The sequence below is a fragment of the Danio aesculapii genome, chromosome 10, assembly GCF_903798145.1.
Source record: "Danio aesculapii chromosome 10, fDanAes4.1, whole genome shotgun sequence".
NCBI lineage: Eukaryota > Metazoa > Chordata > Actinopteri > Cypriniformes > Danionidae > Danio > Danio aesculapii.
This window is the reverse complement of record NC_079444.1, coordinates 40,630,920-40,645,416: the sequence shown is the minus strand read 5'-3', so window position 1 is coordinate 40,645,416 and position 14,497 is coordinate 40,630,920. Positions and strand designations below refer to the sequence as shown.

At 37.0% G+C, this 14,497-nt stretch overlaps 2 protein-coding genes across 2 annotated transcripts in view; one reads left to right on the top strand and one right to left on the bottom strand.

Annotated features, from left to right (window-relative positions):
- Positions 1-7,565: 7,565 nt before the first annotated feature.
- Positions 7,566-11,547, bottom strand: si:ch211-139n6.3 (uncharacterized). The gene is made up of 4 exons (XM_056466487.1): positions 11,472-11,547; positions 10,818-11,372; positions 10,663-10,736; positions 7,566-7,630 (listed from the first exon to the last, which is right to left on the bottom strand). The coding sequence occupies exons 2-4, from the start codon at positions 11,270-11,272 to the stop codon at positions 7,566-7,568; spliced, it is 594 nt and encodes a 197-aa protein (XP_056322462.1). The 5' UTR covers positions 11,273-11,372; positions 11,472-11,547.
- Positions 11,540-14,497, top strand: part of zgc:113625 (uncharacterized protein LOC553227 homolog) — a 5,011-nt gene continuing 2,053 nt past the window's right edge. Inside the window, exons 1-3 of the mRNA XM_056466486.1 lie at positions 11,540-11,560; positions 11,681-11,753; positions 14,155-14,497. Coding sequence (XP_056322461.1) covers positions 11,540-11,560; positions 11,681-11,753; positions 14,155-14,497 — 437 coding nt within the window. The remainder of the gene's footprint in view (positions 11,561-11,680; positions 11,754-14,154) is intronic.

Below are 14,497 nucleotides of genomic sequence, written 5' to 3'. Positions count from 1 at the left end.
GCATTAAATGATTTATTCACCCTCATATTATATATTGTCTAACTAGTTGGTCACAAGCAGTACAACAGTTTTAAAATCAGTTGAATCACTTCATAAACAGACACAGGAAATAAAGCATATTTCAGCATGCAGCACCTCATTAAATCCCATTTGCTGAGCCGATCGAGCAAAAAGAGGCTATACTGTACAGTATTGCGACCAGTTGTAATCAATGCCAGCGAAACGTGAGTATTAACAACTCGGGATGAACTGCTTCTCAAAGCATGGGAGAGCAAGATCTTGAGGAGGATCTATGGACCGGTCTGTGACCAAGGTGAATGGCGGATAAGGAGTAATGTAGATGTGGCTGACCTGTATGGTGAGCCAAGCCTGGTCACAGAAATAAAGGGGAACCAGTTAATTTGATTGCTGGGCCACTTGGAGATATTGTCTGTACAGAGAACTGTTAAGAAAGTGTACAAGCTAAAGAGGTGGTTAGATGACATAGAAAAAGATCTATGTTTCTTAGGAGTGTGTGCTTGGAGAAATCGAGATATGGATCTGGAAGGCTGAAGAAGACGATGACAGATTAATTTGATCCAAAATCATTTGCCAGCAAGATACTTTTGATTTGAAATATAATAGAATGTAATACTCCCTTATTTTTTTAATATATTTAATTGGTACAAGCGGGGTCAGTATCATGGTGCAGTGGTTTGCACTGTCGCCTCCAGCAGCTGGTTCGAGTCTCGGCGGGTCAGTTGGCATTTCTGTGTAGAGTTTGCATGTTCTCACCATGTTGTGTGGGTTTCCTCCGGTGCTCCGGTTTTTCCCCCGCAGTCCAAACACATGCGCTTAGATGAATTGGATGAACTAAATTGGCCATAGTGTATGAGTGTGTGTGAATCTGAGAGTGTATGGGTGTTTCCCAGTACAGGTTTGCAGCTGGAAGGGCATCCGCTGCATAAAACATATGCTGGACAGTGTTTCCTCTAGTATGTTTTCCATCTGTGTCGGCAGCCTTTTACACAGATCCATCAACTACCTTATGGCATTATTTCAATGACAAATGTCGTGAGCGCAGTATTACAAGTCGAGATCGCATGCGGATCTCTGCTTGCGTGCCGATTTCCTCTGTTCGTGCACAGCTGTTTGCACGCCCTCAAATATACGCTGTTCAAGTGCAGATTTTCTTGAACGCACTCAAACGCTGCTGAAGTGCGATTTAGTGCATTTATGTAGTGAGCATGTCTCCAACATTCATTAGATTTGCTAGGAATATATGTGAATGTCTCTAATAGACCTACAGAGCGACATTAATGCATCCTGGTATAAGTGAAACGGCTATAAACTATAAGTGAAACGGCTTTAAACTCCAGCAAGATAAAGTCATTGCAAGCAAAACCATAGACCTTTATCTATAAATAAAGTATAATTACATCTTAACTGAAAACGTCTTGTTTGCTGGCCTCCCGCATCACGCACCTGTCAGTCAGCATGTCACCTTAAAGGGTTAAACAAATAACGCACAGCAGTACTACGATTACAGAAAGGTTTGCGCTGTTATAATTCACTTACCTTTTAATGCGTTTTGGTGCAATTATAGGGCGCTATAAAAAACAGCGACTGAATGATTTGAATGAGAAGCTTTAATGTAGCCGTGGTGGGATGAATTTTGTGTGGCGCCCTGCCACGGAAAATGAATGTAGCGGAAACCATGCTGGAATAGGTGGCGCTTCATTCCGCTGTGGCGACCTCTGATACAGAGACTAACCAAGGAATTAAATGAATTAGTACAAGCAGAATAGGTAAGTTACATTTTTGCAAAAAAAGTTTCACTGAATAATGAATAGAACATTTATTTTCACTCGTGTTATTTGCAAGCAGACATGTTATTAGCTTTTAATATGTTATGTAAAGTTCAGTTTATTTATATAGCACGTTTCCAACTGCCACAAAGGCTGCACAAAGTGCTTTACAGAGAAAAAAAAAACAAATAAACAATATGAGCATAAAAACAGTAACAGAGGTAGGCACATCATAGCAAAGAACATAGTGAGTGTAACCATAAAAAGAATAAAAAATAAAATAGAGATTTTATTTTGGAATAAAAGGGACGGACTTCAAAAGACCTAGAAAAAAAACTGAGTCTTTAGTTTAGACTTAAAAGTAGGCAGCAACGAAGCCTTTTTTTTTTTTTAGTTCTAATTTTCAGCGCCTTCCAGAGGCGAGGACCTGCTATGGCAAAAGCACGTTCGACCCTACTTTTGAGGTGGGCCTTCGGAACTTTTAATAAAAACTGATCAGCGGAACCCGAGTGTCTGGATGGAGTGTATATAACAATCAGTTAGGATAAATATTGAGGCCCCAGACCATGTAGGGTTTTATACACAAAGAGAAGGATTTTCAATTCGATTCTTTGTGTCACCGGGAACCAATGAAGAGACCCCAAAATAGGAGTGACGTGCATATTCAGGCTTTTTTAAAAATCTAGCTGCTGAGTTTTTCTCTAACTGTAGGCGAGCAATCTGAGACTTAGGCAGCCCAAAATAGAGAGAGTTACAATAGTCCAACCGGGAGGTTATAAGCGCGTGTATGGCAATTTCTAGAGAGTGTGAAGGAAAAGAGGATTTCATTTTAGAGAGAAGGCGGAGTTGGTAGAAACTATTTCCAACCACGTTTGAGATATGTTTATCACATTTTAAGTTCTGGTCTAATGTTATGCCCAGGTTATGTACCTGGGGTGATCTGAACTCCTCCAAGTTGCCCAACCTGGGTCATTTAAAGTCCGACAAATCATTGGGCCCAAATATAACAACCTCTGTTTTCTCCTCAATTAGAAATAAAAAGTTTTCAGACACACATGCTTGGGTTTGTTTCTCTTTTGCTAATCTTTGAGTGTTTTTGAGTGTCATTTATGCTGTTTGTGCAAGTGTACAATATCTGAAATGTCTGGGAGTAGTGAGTGTTGATAGCCTTTGGCATTTTCATCTAACTAACAACTTTGATAAAGTACTGGAACTCTCACAGTTACTTCCTTATAGTCTGTTACCATAAACCCTTACAAAGAATACCTTTAAACCAGGGATTATTTCAGTATTTCCTTTATGCATTCTCTAAATATGTCGAAGCCATTGTTTAAGGGTAGGGCAGCATGATTAATCTAAGGTGAACCTTATGCGCATTTTGGCAGTAAAACCGGCTCCGTAATCAGCTGTACATCTCCAGCTGCTGCTTTCAGTTTGAGCAGAGTTTACCACACAGAACCAAAAACAACCTTCTGGGGATTTGACACCTATTTGCATTTCTTCTCAATGATTTATGTGTTGATGGTGATCTGAAAGAATTTGAATATGCAACGTTTAATGACATGTTTTTGCTCCAATCTCGCCTCATACCTTCAGTCAAGTGATTGAAACCGTTCTGTGTGTTGATTTGTGTGTTTATTAGTCATGTTGAGTTAAGAAAAGCAGTAAAATCCTCCATTATGTTTGGTTTTCTGACCTTCGGTGCGCTGCATTCAGAAGGGCTTATCTCTGTTCAAATCCCTCCAAAGTGTTTACTCTGTTCAAATCCCTCCAAAGTGACTGCTTTGAAGGGATGAAGGCTGTAGTGGTCAGAAAAGCTTTTTTTTTTTTTGGAAAGCACTTCCAATGAGTCACAATGAGACTATCACAGTGTGTCTTAGCACTTTCTGACCCACAAACCCACAAAACATGCACAGAAATATGAGTATATTTGTGCAGGCTGCACAATTTATGTAGGTATGTATAATTTTAATTTATTGTAGAAGAATTTTACATATTATTCTGTTTTCTTTTTTACTTAAGTCTTGATTACGGTAGTTGTCAATTCAAAAATGCTACTTAATGCTAGGGCTGTGTGATATAGGCAAAAAGAAACCTATCACGTTTTGGGTTTTTTAACAATATTGCGATTTTATTTATTTATTTTTTCTCACCATTTTAATCACGATTTGTCACACACAGATGATTTACAAGTGTGAATGTGAAGTTATATCTAAAGGAAAACAATAAAATCTTCATCAAAGACCCGTAACATGTCTCAATATGGTTTAAGTTATTAGCGTTATTGAAACAACCGAGGACACAAGCAAAGAAAATGTCACTGTTTTTATAATTAAACTTTAATTATTTTATGCAACACTTACATTTTAACAAAGGGAACATATGGGAGCAGGCCATAAGCAAAAAGACCCCTAGCCTATTAGGTGTTAAATGTGAATTAGCCTTAACTTAAACTGAACTGCTTTGCTTAAACTGACCTGAATCTTAACTGACCTGCTTCGTTTTTCTTTCCCTTATTTGTTTATTTATTTATTTATTTATTATCGACGGTTTGTCGCATGTACTTGTGTGTGATCGGAAATTAGTGCATTGACGGCATGCCATCTTTACTCTGGCAAAGGCCTCCTCTCCTTTCAGTCCGCCCCGAAGCCCCAGGGTGGCCCTCTTTGGTACAAGGAATTCTGCAGGGCCGAAAGTGGCCAGCCGCTGGCCCCGAGGGAAGCACCGCTTTGGCCCAATCAGGCCCTGGAAGTGGCAGTGGAAACGCGACTGGCCCTGGCTCTCCCTGGCTCACTCGCTTTAGGCGCGATAGTGGAACGCGGCTAATATCATTTTTCATTTCCACACCTCCTCTGACCTGGAAACTGATCGAGATACATGGATGGATCCTTTTGTAGAAGTGTTTTATTGACTAAACATGATGCATATTGTAATTTTCCTTTTCTCATCTGTGGCAATAGTTGCTAATAATGCAGCAGCAAATTCAAGCACATTCACTTGAATATTAAGAAAAAAGTTATTGGTAAATGTGGGTAGTTTTAATAGTTCCTTCAATTTTGATGCAACATACTTTTCAGCACAAATAAAAAGTGAAAAATGTTTTGTAACAATAAACAGTAGAAAAATAGATGTAGTGGTTTGTGGACGTAGAAAAACTGTTACAATATAGACAATTATGTTTCTGATGTTCAACAGTCCAGACGTGCAAGCTAAATCTGTGGGGTGCAGTAATCATTAAATGTCGGTGCTTTGAAATTGTGCTAAAGGAAATAAGAATCTTCATTGCACTTGATTTAATTCCACTCTCCTCACATCTTTCACTTGTGTTCTGAAGGGTGGAGTCACAATGCGGGGAGAGCAAATGAGGATGCACAAACTAATTGAGAAGCATCCGTTGTCCTGTTTGGAATGCACCAATCGTCATCTCTTTGTGTAGTATTTGCAGTTTCTGCACAAGAGCGCCCTCTGCCCTTTGGAAGAGATTTACTGCTGTTGCAGAGCCATGTTTCCCTGACAACATGTGCATGAGAAATCGCGACATTTGGCTAAATGCCAAACCCTTTTTCATTTGTTTATCATGCAACCTTACTTAAGGATGGACGTTTGTACATTAGGTGGCACATTGTTGTCTTTTAGTACCATAGAGTTGAGGAACTATGACGTAAATTTGTATGAAAAAACCTAGAAGCGAGTTAGCATTTTAGCAGTTCCACTTCCCTCGTTCTAAAGTCAGTGTTTTTTTTTTTAATGGGATTTCAGTTAAATGGCTTAAATAAGGTTTGTAGCTTCCACAAACTCAAGATACTTTAAAGTTTTATTCCACGATGTGTATAAAACATATCAGTTACATCCTATTCTGGATTTTTTTTATTTATTTATTATTATTATTTTTTTAATCGATTACGCTTTAAAAAGACGGTTGCTATCAAGTTGCTAAATGGGACTACAGGCGGCGTTGGAGACATTATACGTCATCGAGCTGAACTCAACTGGAACACAGCGCGCTTGCATTGGGCATTTGGATTTGTCTGTTTTTTTTAAAGTATTTTCATAAATAGTATTTAAGAGTTTGTAGTGTTTTGTCTAATTGGGAATTGATATTGTTTGTAGATAATGCCTTCACTTGTAGAGACCGTGATAAACTTTTTTTTTTAATAAAAGTATTTTATAAAGATAAAGCTACATTCTGTCTCTTCCTGCTCTCAGTAATACATATTAACTGTCATTTAATGTGATCAATTGATTTTTAGTCTTTTTTTTTCTTCATCTGAACACATTTAACTGTCATAACTGCAATATTTTTTTATTTATTTTTTTTTTTTACACTCCTTTTTAACATTTATAGCATATGTGACTGTATGGGCTGCTTTTGACAAAAAAGAAAATTGAATGTCCATGATGAGACTTGCAGGCATTTGATAGACTTGTCCCTCACGCCTCATTTCTGTTGTCTATTATCAAGGTAAGCAGGCTGTATGCACGCGCACAATGCACTTATTTAAATATGCCTTATGATAAAACTAAGTAGGCACATTTATAAAACACACAGTATGTGTTTTAAAACTTATACAACAACCGTAAAGTAAAAAAAAATGATCCAGAAGGCACATAGTCTATACAGATGTGTTTTTGCGTATTTATTTGTTTATATATACAGCATGGATTATAATATAATAAACTGAGAAAGTTAATCTTTGTCATGAGCATATTTCTAAAAATAAGCTTAAAATGTTGTTGATAGCAAGGTAGTGGTGACGTAACAAGCGAGCATCCCCAAAGGAACTGTAGTCCGTTTATAGCCTAATGTTAGCTTTTCAGTTCTTGCGTTCGCATTTAAGCCTCAAAAACGATAAAAGTTATATTTTGTGAAGAGGATTATTTGGTTGACAAAACGTTTTAAGTGTATCGAACAGTGTTTATACACAGAGCTCATTATTTACAATCTTCGAAAAGCCAATGGGAAAATCCTATAGGGGTTTTATTGAGGGAACCATTTTTTTGCTAGCAGCCGATTAGCCTACAAGGTGACATCATAGTTTCTGTAGTCTATTACACCTTTTGCAAAGGTAGTGCACCAGTGGCAAACTTTGAAAGTGTGGTGTATATGATTGTTTTGAAGGACCTATGTTGCATGCATTTATTGCATATCTTTTGGTATATATGACATCACACCTTGTAAACCTATTTGTCTGCATATATAAATCAAAAGGTGGTTTTATAACACTGAGTCAGTCACATTATACAAGTTAACTGGACTGATCAGATATCTTTAACTGATGTTTAATTCGTTTCTGATTCTTATGTGTTTTTCTTATTCCCCATAAGCTGTTCGACCAGCTCAGTGCTTTTCACATCACTCCTACACACATAAATCTTCTCCTTACACTCGTCTAGAAACATTTTGAGGTTCTCCTCAACTTCACTGCTTTCAGAGCTATCATCTTTGCTGCCAATGAGCACCGCTAGCATATTCTCAAGCAGTTTCTCTCCAAATTTCTCCTTTAAATCTGCGATCATCTCCATCTCTTCGTGTGGAGAGTGTTTTCTCCTGCAGTACCATGAGGAACATGCGTGGACCTTTGTATGGCGGCTGCATCTCCTCCATACTGTCTGCTATCAGGTCAGGTCTTGGTTTAAAGACAAAAAAGGTCCGGAGTGTTGACACACAGACTATCTGATCGCTTACTCGAGCCACAACTCTATCACAGATGGGTTCTTCCAGGCGTGAGCAGTCATGCTTGAGGATACTGTTGCCTATCAGACACTTATCGTCGCTGTTTAATCCCAGCAGCACCGCGTGATCATGCCTTCACCTCCAGAACGGTTGGCGTTCACGCTCTCCTCTGTGAAACAGTAAAATATGTATAAGAATTGTTAGAACAGACTTTAGGTAGCACAGGGTCTTTTGGAAAAGCATGCTTCGTACTTCAACGTACATTTGAATGCAGATTCTTGGTGAAATGGGCAGTATGATGTAAAATGCCTTTTTGGGCTCCTTTTTACGCTAATGATATTTACTAGGAAATATTATTGACGAATAAAGCATTATTTAGAATTTTTAAATGGTGTATTAGATATATATATAACATATGAAAGTTTAAATCTTATATGGTATATAAAGAATTGTTAGAACAGACTTTGGGTAGCACAGGGTCTTTTGGAAATGCAGGCTTCAGCGTACGTTTTTGTAAAAATCCCAAAAACGTCCTTTAACATACGTTTGAATTGTGAATTGAACATCAGGGGGCAGTATGACGGCAATACATTTTTTAGTCCTTTTCACACTAATGATATTTATAAGGATGTATTATTGATGGAATATTGCAGTATTTTTGTTCAGTCCTTTGCACACCATCAAATAAATACGAAGACAACTATATAGTTGACACAAATGTATTTAATTACGAATTATAGACTATTCTTTCTCCATATGGACAACTTTTCAGGATAGGTCAGTTTGCTCGGTAGCTTACTTTTTTAAGGTATTGTACTTGTGATGCAGAGTATTTGGGTTTGAGTCTGGTGAAGGACAGTTTAAAAAAAAAAGCTATGTAAATTTAAGGTAAAACTATGTGGTTGTTAGTGGTCTAGCGGATCGCAAATCTCACAGTTCAGATCACACTGGTTTTTGAATCACTGATTGGACCATTTTTCGGATTCGCAAAAAATTAGACGACAATGTCATTTGCTTTGTTTATTACTAAAACATTACTGCAAGAAACGTCTGGTTTTAACAAACATAATTTTTAAAATAAAAATTAAGAAATAACCATCTTAAAAAAGTAAAATACACAATACTGTGAAAAATGATCTTTGCTACTGTTGCTGATAAAGCTAAATGAATCTAACGTTATAATCGTGTACAACACATCTTATTAATTTTTAGTCTCATTTTCAATTAAAGATTCAATAAACTCACTCCTAAATCTTCATGTTTCATAGTAGATGAATCATTTTTGAACTATTCAGTAACATATTTTTGATGGTTGTTTGTTGTCACCTATTGGTCAATGTAATTACTACAACGTTCAACAATGTCAAATTGCATTAAGCTGTGGTCACACTAGAGGTTGAGCAAGGGAAATTCTACAGTGCTGCGAAAATGGGTGGGATTAAACAAGATGTTTAGACATTTAAAAAAGCAAGCGATTGGTCCATATTTTAAATTTTTCTGTGCAGAGAGGGTCATGTTTGATCCACGATTGGTCCTCATGCAGTCAAGTGATGCGCTTTCGCAGGTCAGAGTTCACCAAGCTTGAACTTTGCAATGCAGTGAACTGCGAAACTTGACGCACGAGCTTGCGTTTCCAGTCTGACGAATGGAATAGAAATCTATGGGGAGAATAATGCAGTGTGACCGCAGCTTTAAAACGGTGATTTTAATCTTTCCCATAAACATCACTGTTAATATCTAAACTATAAACTGTTATCCCCAGGTGTTATTTGTTTGTTTTTTGTAACTTTGCAGCTAACTGAAGTGTAAAACCTTAATCTATCTTAATCAAACACGATTTGAATGGAGCACATCGAATGATTAATAATCACATACAAGTGTCATCATTTATTATTTGTTGCATGGGTGTTTGAATTGAGATCCTGATCTTTTAATGTTAATTGTGCAGCTTACACTTAATGGATTAATGTAGGCTAAACAAGTAGTGACAGAAAACGCCTTTTAATAACCTAAGAAAGAATTTAGGTTAAGAATTTTGTGTCATCATATTTACAGGAAAGCCAAAATGCTGGCATACATGCGATTCAAAGCTGAGGCCCTCGTAATTTGTTATTAAGCTGTTCTTATGCTCTATGATCTGTAAATTGTGATCCATAAGATCACGAAACAATGTGATCAGTTTACATATCTAGTGGTCGCAGTGCACTTTTCTCTTACTATTGATTTGATACACTTCTGATTGTGTTTAGGGCGGGGATTGAAATGAAACTTTTTTCTTAGTAGCACTAGTGCTCCTAACTTAAATGTAGGTCACACCCACCAATTAGAAGCAATGATTGACAGCTGATATTAGCCAATCCATTCGCGTTCAGTTCTAGAGCAGTGGGCCAATCAGTAGAGCGTGGAGGACAGGGCAATATTGTTGGCTTTGTTTACACTGCCGCATATTGACATGACAATGGTTTTAGAAGCATTCCTGAGCGCTGTGTTTCGTGTTTCAAGTGGCAAAGTTTCATTCTACAATGAACGTCTCTTAAATTTGCGCATGCTGTGAACATTTTGCTGTGAAAAACCGGTCACACTGCAACAATTTTAGGCACTCGCACAAATTCTTTATTCTTTATCAAAAATTCATTAAAATATTTTAAGATTGCATAGATCATTTTGGGTGCATACGCGACCAAAGTAGTCACAATTTCAAGCCCTGTTAAGTCAGTTGTTCATTAGGTGATTTGTATGAAAAGCCCCACCTTCTCATAGAAGTGTAGAAGAAAGATGTCTATCTGAAATCTATAACAAAACATACCCTATGCAGCATATTTCATGTTTACAACAAAATGAAGACAGCACCCTCTAGTGGATTTGTCATCTGAAACATGCAGTGAAATGTACCCGGAGCAATGTATTTTGTGTTTTGCAAAAATGTAGGCTGGCTTTGTTTGTTTGAATTGGAAGGTTTTGCATAAACGTTGGTGTTGTTGTTGTTATTATTATTATTATTATTATTATTATTATTATTATTATTATTATTATTATTATTATTGTCTTTTCAGGCAATAAAAAAATATTGCATCCTTAATGTTGTAGTGTTGTATTCTTACAAAGACAATGTTAGTAATGTACTTTCATGAAGTATATTTAAGGATCTGGATTTGTTCTAGAATATTATTTATTATTTATGTTATTATTGCGAAACATTACCTTGCATTGGCTTTGGTTGTTGTGGCTCATCTTTTTCCTCTGGATTAATATGCTTATTAATGTCAACATTTGACCTATAACATAATGATACACATGAATGAAAAGGACAATGACACATTTGTATTTATTTATTTGCTAAACTTGTAAAAGTCTACCTGTCAGGATCCTCATCTTGTTTCTCTGGCAGAAGTTGTCGGACCAGATCAACTCCTCTTATATCTTTGCTGAAAACACACATTCTTTCATTGCATTCGTGCAAAATCTGTTTGAGATTCGTATCTGCTGTGTCGCGAGACTCTTCTGATGACTCTTTGCTATCGATCAGCACCAGAGTGATTTTCTCCACTATCTTCTCTCCAAATCTCTCCTTCAGTTTGGTGAACATCTCCATTTCTTCATCGGAGAGCTGTTTATCCTGGAGAACCAGCAGGAACATGCGTGAACCGGGGTACGATGGCTTCATTGCCTCAGTAGCATTCATTTCCGGATCTTGGTTTGGGCTCCAGAAAAATTCAGGGGTGTTTATGATGTAGAGCAGCTGGTTCCTGACTCTTCCCAGAGCTTTTTGATACATGCATTTTCCCGGCTGGAAACATTGTGATCCAAGCATTGTGTTTCCTACAAGGCATTTATCGTGCTGTTTTGTCCTAGAAGCACAACAGTGACAACATTGTCGTCTGCTGAAACGTCACCTGCAGATTTGTGTTCTCCTGTGAAGGATTAAAATGGTTGACTTGTAACAATACGAAAATATAACAACGTACATAATGCTCAAAAATTGGCAAAAGAAATCCACAATTACATTTTACCTTTTGGCATGTTGAATTTCAAGTCTGTTCAGCGGGCTGTGGAAAACACCTTTTGGCTCTGTCTGTAAATGTGGTGGAGGAGGAAGCGAGTGAGCAAATGAAAGAAAAAGTAGCTTCATGCATTGCTAAAAAAAAAAAAAAACTGTGGCGTCACAATCTTAGTACTAATAAGGGACACGCAAAGAAATAGTTTCAGTCATTGCTGAGAGAAACTGTTGGGAATGGCCTCCAGCTGGTGTCTGTGCTGTCGGTGCCAGAGCTCTTCATCTCCACCTCAGAGAGGTAAGTTTTGGGCTAAAACTTGCTATTTTAAATTTCTTGTATGCAGAAGTGTATTTATTTAATGTGTAAAAACATGAATGTAAAGCAAAGTTAATTTGATTTCAGTAATTCAGTTTAAAAAGTGATGCTCATACTGTATATTGGTCCCACTTTATTTTGATGGTCTGTTTGTTGAATTTAAGTTCTGCATGCCAACTAATTCTCATTAGATAATAAGTAGACTGTTAGGTTGGGGTTAGGGTTCATGTAAGTTGACATGTACTTGCAAAGTTACTTATAGTCAGTTAAATGTTGAAGGAGCAGTATCAACAGATATTAAGCAGACAGTCTACTAATACTCAAATGGACCATCAAAATAAAGTGTTAGCCATATATTATGTAGATTCATTGCACAACGACCGATACCTTCCACCTGTAGACTGGAAGAATTTTTATTTTCAAATATCTAACTATTTAAAAACAAAGTACAAATACTTGAAGCAAAATGAAATGTAAAGAATATTTAATTTATATTACGAACGCCTCAATTCGGTGAATTTATGGTAAAATGTGACAGGAGAAAACCTTTTTTTTTTTTCTTACTCCATTGACAGATATATTTGTATTGATTTAAGCATAGAATTAGGGGAGAGCGGGGACTAAAGTAACCTTTTTCATAACCTAATTTTAAAAGCTAATGTTTTTATCACAAATATATTTGTTCTGGGGTTAATAACGCACAACAGTGGTCTTTTAAAAATCAGCTGTTATTTGGATCAGTGTAGAACAACTCTAATATAACTTAACTTTAACACAAGTTGCACATTGTTACTTCTGACCCCGTCAGCAACGGTGAAAGTAACATGCAGCTGGGTCAAAAGCAACTCCACAAAATGTGCTAGATTTACTTGCTTAATCTTGTTTATTTTTTAAATATATCTGACCATGACCTTCTTGATGTTAACTCAAACATTTTTTGTCCTTTATTTTTGCAAAACAAATTAAACAGCATTTTCATTTTTAATTTCACTTTCATCAAATGTTTCAAAACAATGCAAAATGGAAACATTTTCTATAATTTTTAAAATTTCTTTATTATTATTGGCAATATGCATTAATCTTATAAATATATGTCAAAACACTGAAAGCAAAGTAGAAGTGAAAATAAGGGCTGGGTATTAGCAGTGGGACATAAATAACAGTTACTTTTGTCTCCGCAAGAACTATTGCCATTTAAACCTGATTTACTTTTAAACTGAAACACTCAAGATGTGTTATTGCACTAAATAACCTGTAGATTGATCATTACTGTGACACTTGTAATAAGGAAAAAACGTTCAGCTATTTTACTTTTTGCACTTAAAGACAGAAATTTGGAGCCAACCACGGCACACACTCCCAAAATCAGCTGATTTTTGGCAGCTCCATTAAGAGTTGCATGCTGAATGTCCTGTTATAGCCTGGAAATCAAACGTTGTCAGGGCTATGAGAAAATCGCTTTGTTACTTTCGTCCCATCTTACCTTCGTCCCACCTTACTTTCGTCCCACCTTACTTTCGTCCCACTTTACTTTCGTCCCACCTTTCGTCTCACCTTACTTTCGTCTCACCTTACTTTCGTCTCACCTTACTTTCGTCTCACCTTACTTTCGTCTCACCTTACTTTCGTCTCACCTTACTTTCGTCCCACTTTACTTTCGTCCCACTTTACTTTCGTCCCACCTTACTTTTGTCTCACCTTACTTTCGTCTCCCCTTACTTTCGTCTCCCCTTACTTTCGTCTCACCTTTTGTCGCACGTTACTTTTGTCGCACGATACTTTTGTCGCACGATACTTTTGTCGCACGATACTTTTGTCCCACGTTACTTTCCTCACCTGTTACTTTCGCCCTACGTTACCTTCATCCCTGCTCTCTCCCACTTTTTTAATCTTTCACAAAACAATTTTTGTTATCTTACATTGATTCTATGTTAGTTATACAATGTTTCAAGAATGCTTAAATATTTACAGCAGATTATTATTTATATTATTATTAAAAAAAATTCAGTTCATGTATTTCCTTCTACTTCACTCTTTTACCCTTTGGGCTCCATGTAAAGTTTCCAGGAAAAAAAAAGGTATTAGTTAGGTATTAGGCATTAGTCTGCTCTGCATTGCGCAACTGATGTTGTGAGCCAATAAGCATTACTTCTGTTTTATCACTGTTTAGACGTAGGAAATTTTCAGACATTCTTTCTCAGAAACTCAGAAAGACAGATTAAATATTTGCACAGTGTGAAAATCTGAAAAGTGTATATTTAATGATTCAGTGTAATGGTGGCAAAATAGTTTTGCATTTGAAGCATGTTCTGGCATCTTCTGTTCCTGCATCTAAGATAGATTTATCTGTAATAGCTGAATCATTTTGCCCTTTATTTTCTAGTCTTAACAGGTCAGACACTTCGCATGGTGATGATTGGAAAAACAGGAGTGGGAAAAAGCGCTGTGGGAAACACCATCCTTGGCAGAGAGGTTTTTGAATCAAAGCCTTCTGCAAACTCCATCACCGAAACATGCCATAAAGCATCAGTTTATGATACAAGAGAAATTCAAGTGATCGACACTCCAGGAATCTTGGATACCAGCAAAACCAAAGACCACATCAAAAGAGAAATTGTGAGATGTATTACGGTTTCAGCACCAGGTCCTCACGTCTTCCTGCTGGTGATACAGATCGGCCGTTTCACCAGTGAAGAGCAAAGATCTGTCCAAGCCCTGCAAGAGCT

Excerpts from the sequence above, each read along its gene's own strand:
- si:ch211-139n6.3 (XM_056466487.1), bottom strand. The coding sequence starts at position 11,272 with ATGCTTGGATCACAATGTTTCCAGCCGGGAAAATGCATGTATCAAAAA. Across the intron at positions 10,737-10,817 it reads CAAGATGAGGATCCTGACAG|GTCAAATGTTGACATTAATA; the intron begins GTAGACTTTTAC and ends ATTATGTTATAG. Across the intron at positions 7,631-10,662 it reads ACAACCAAAGCCAATGCAAG|AGGAGAGCGTGAACGCCAAC; the intron begins GTAATGTTTCGC and ends ACTGTTTCACAG.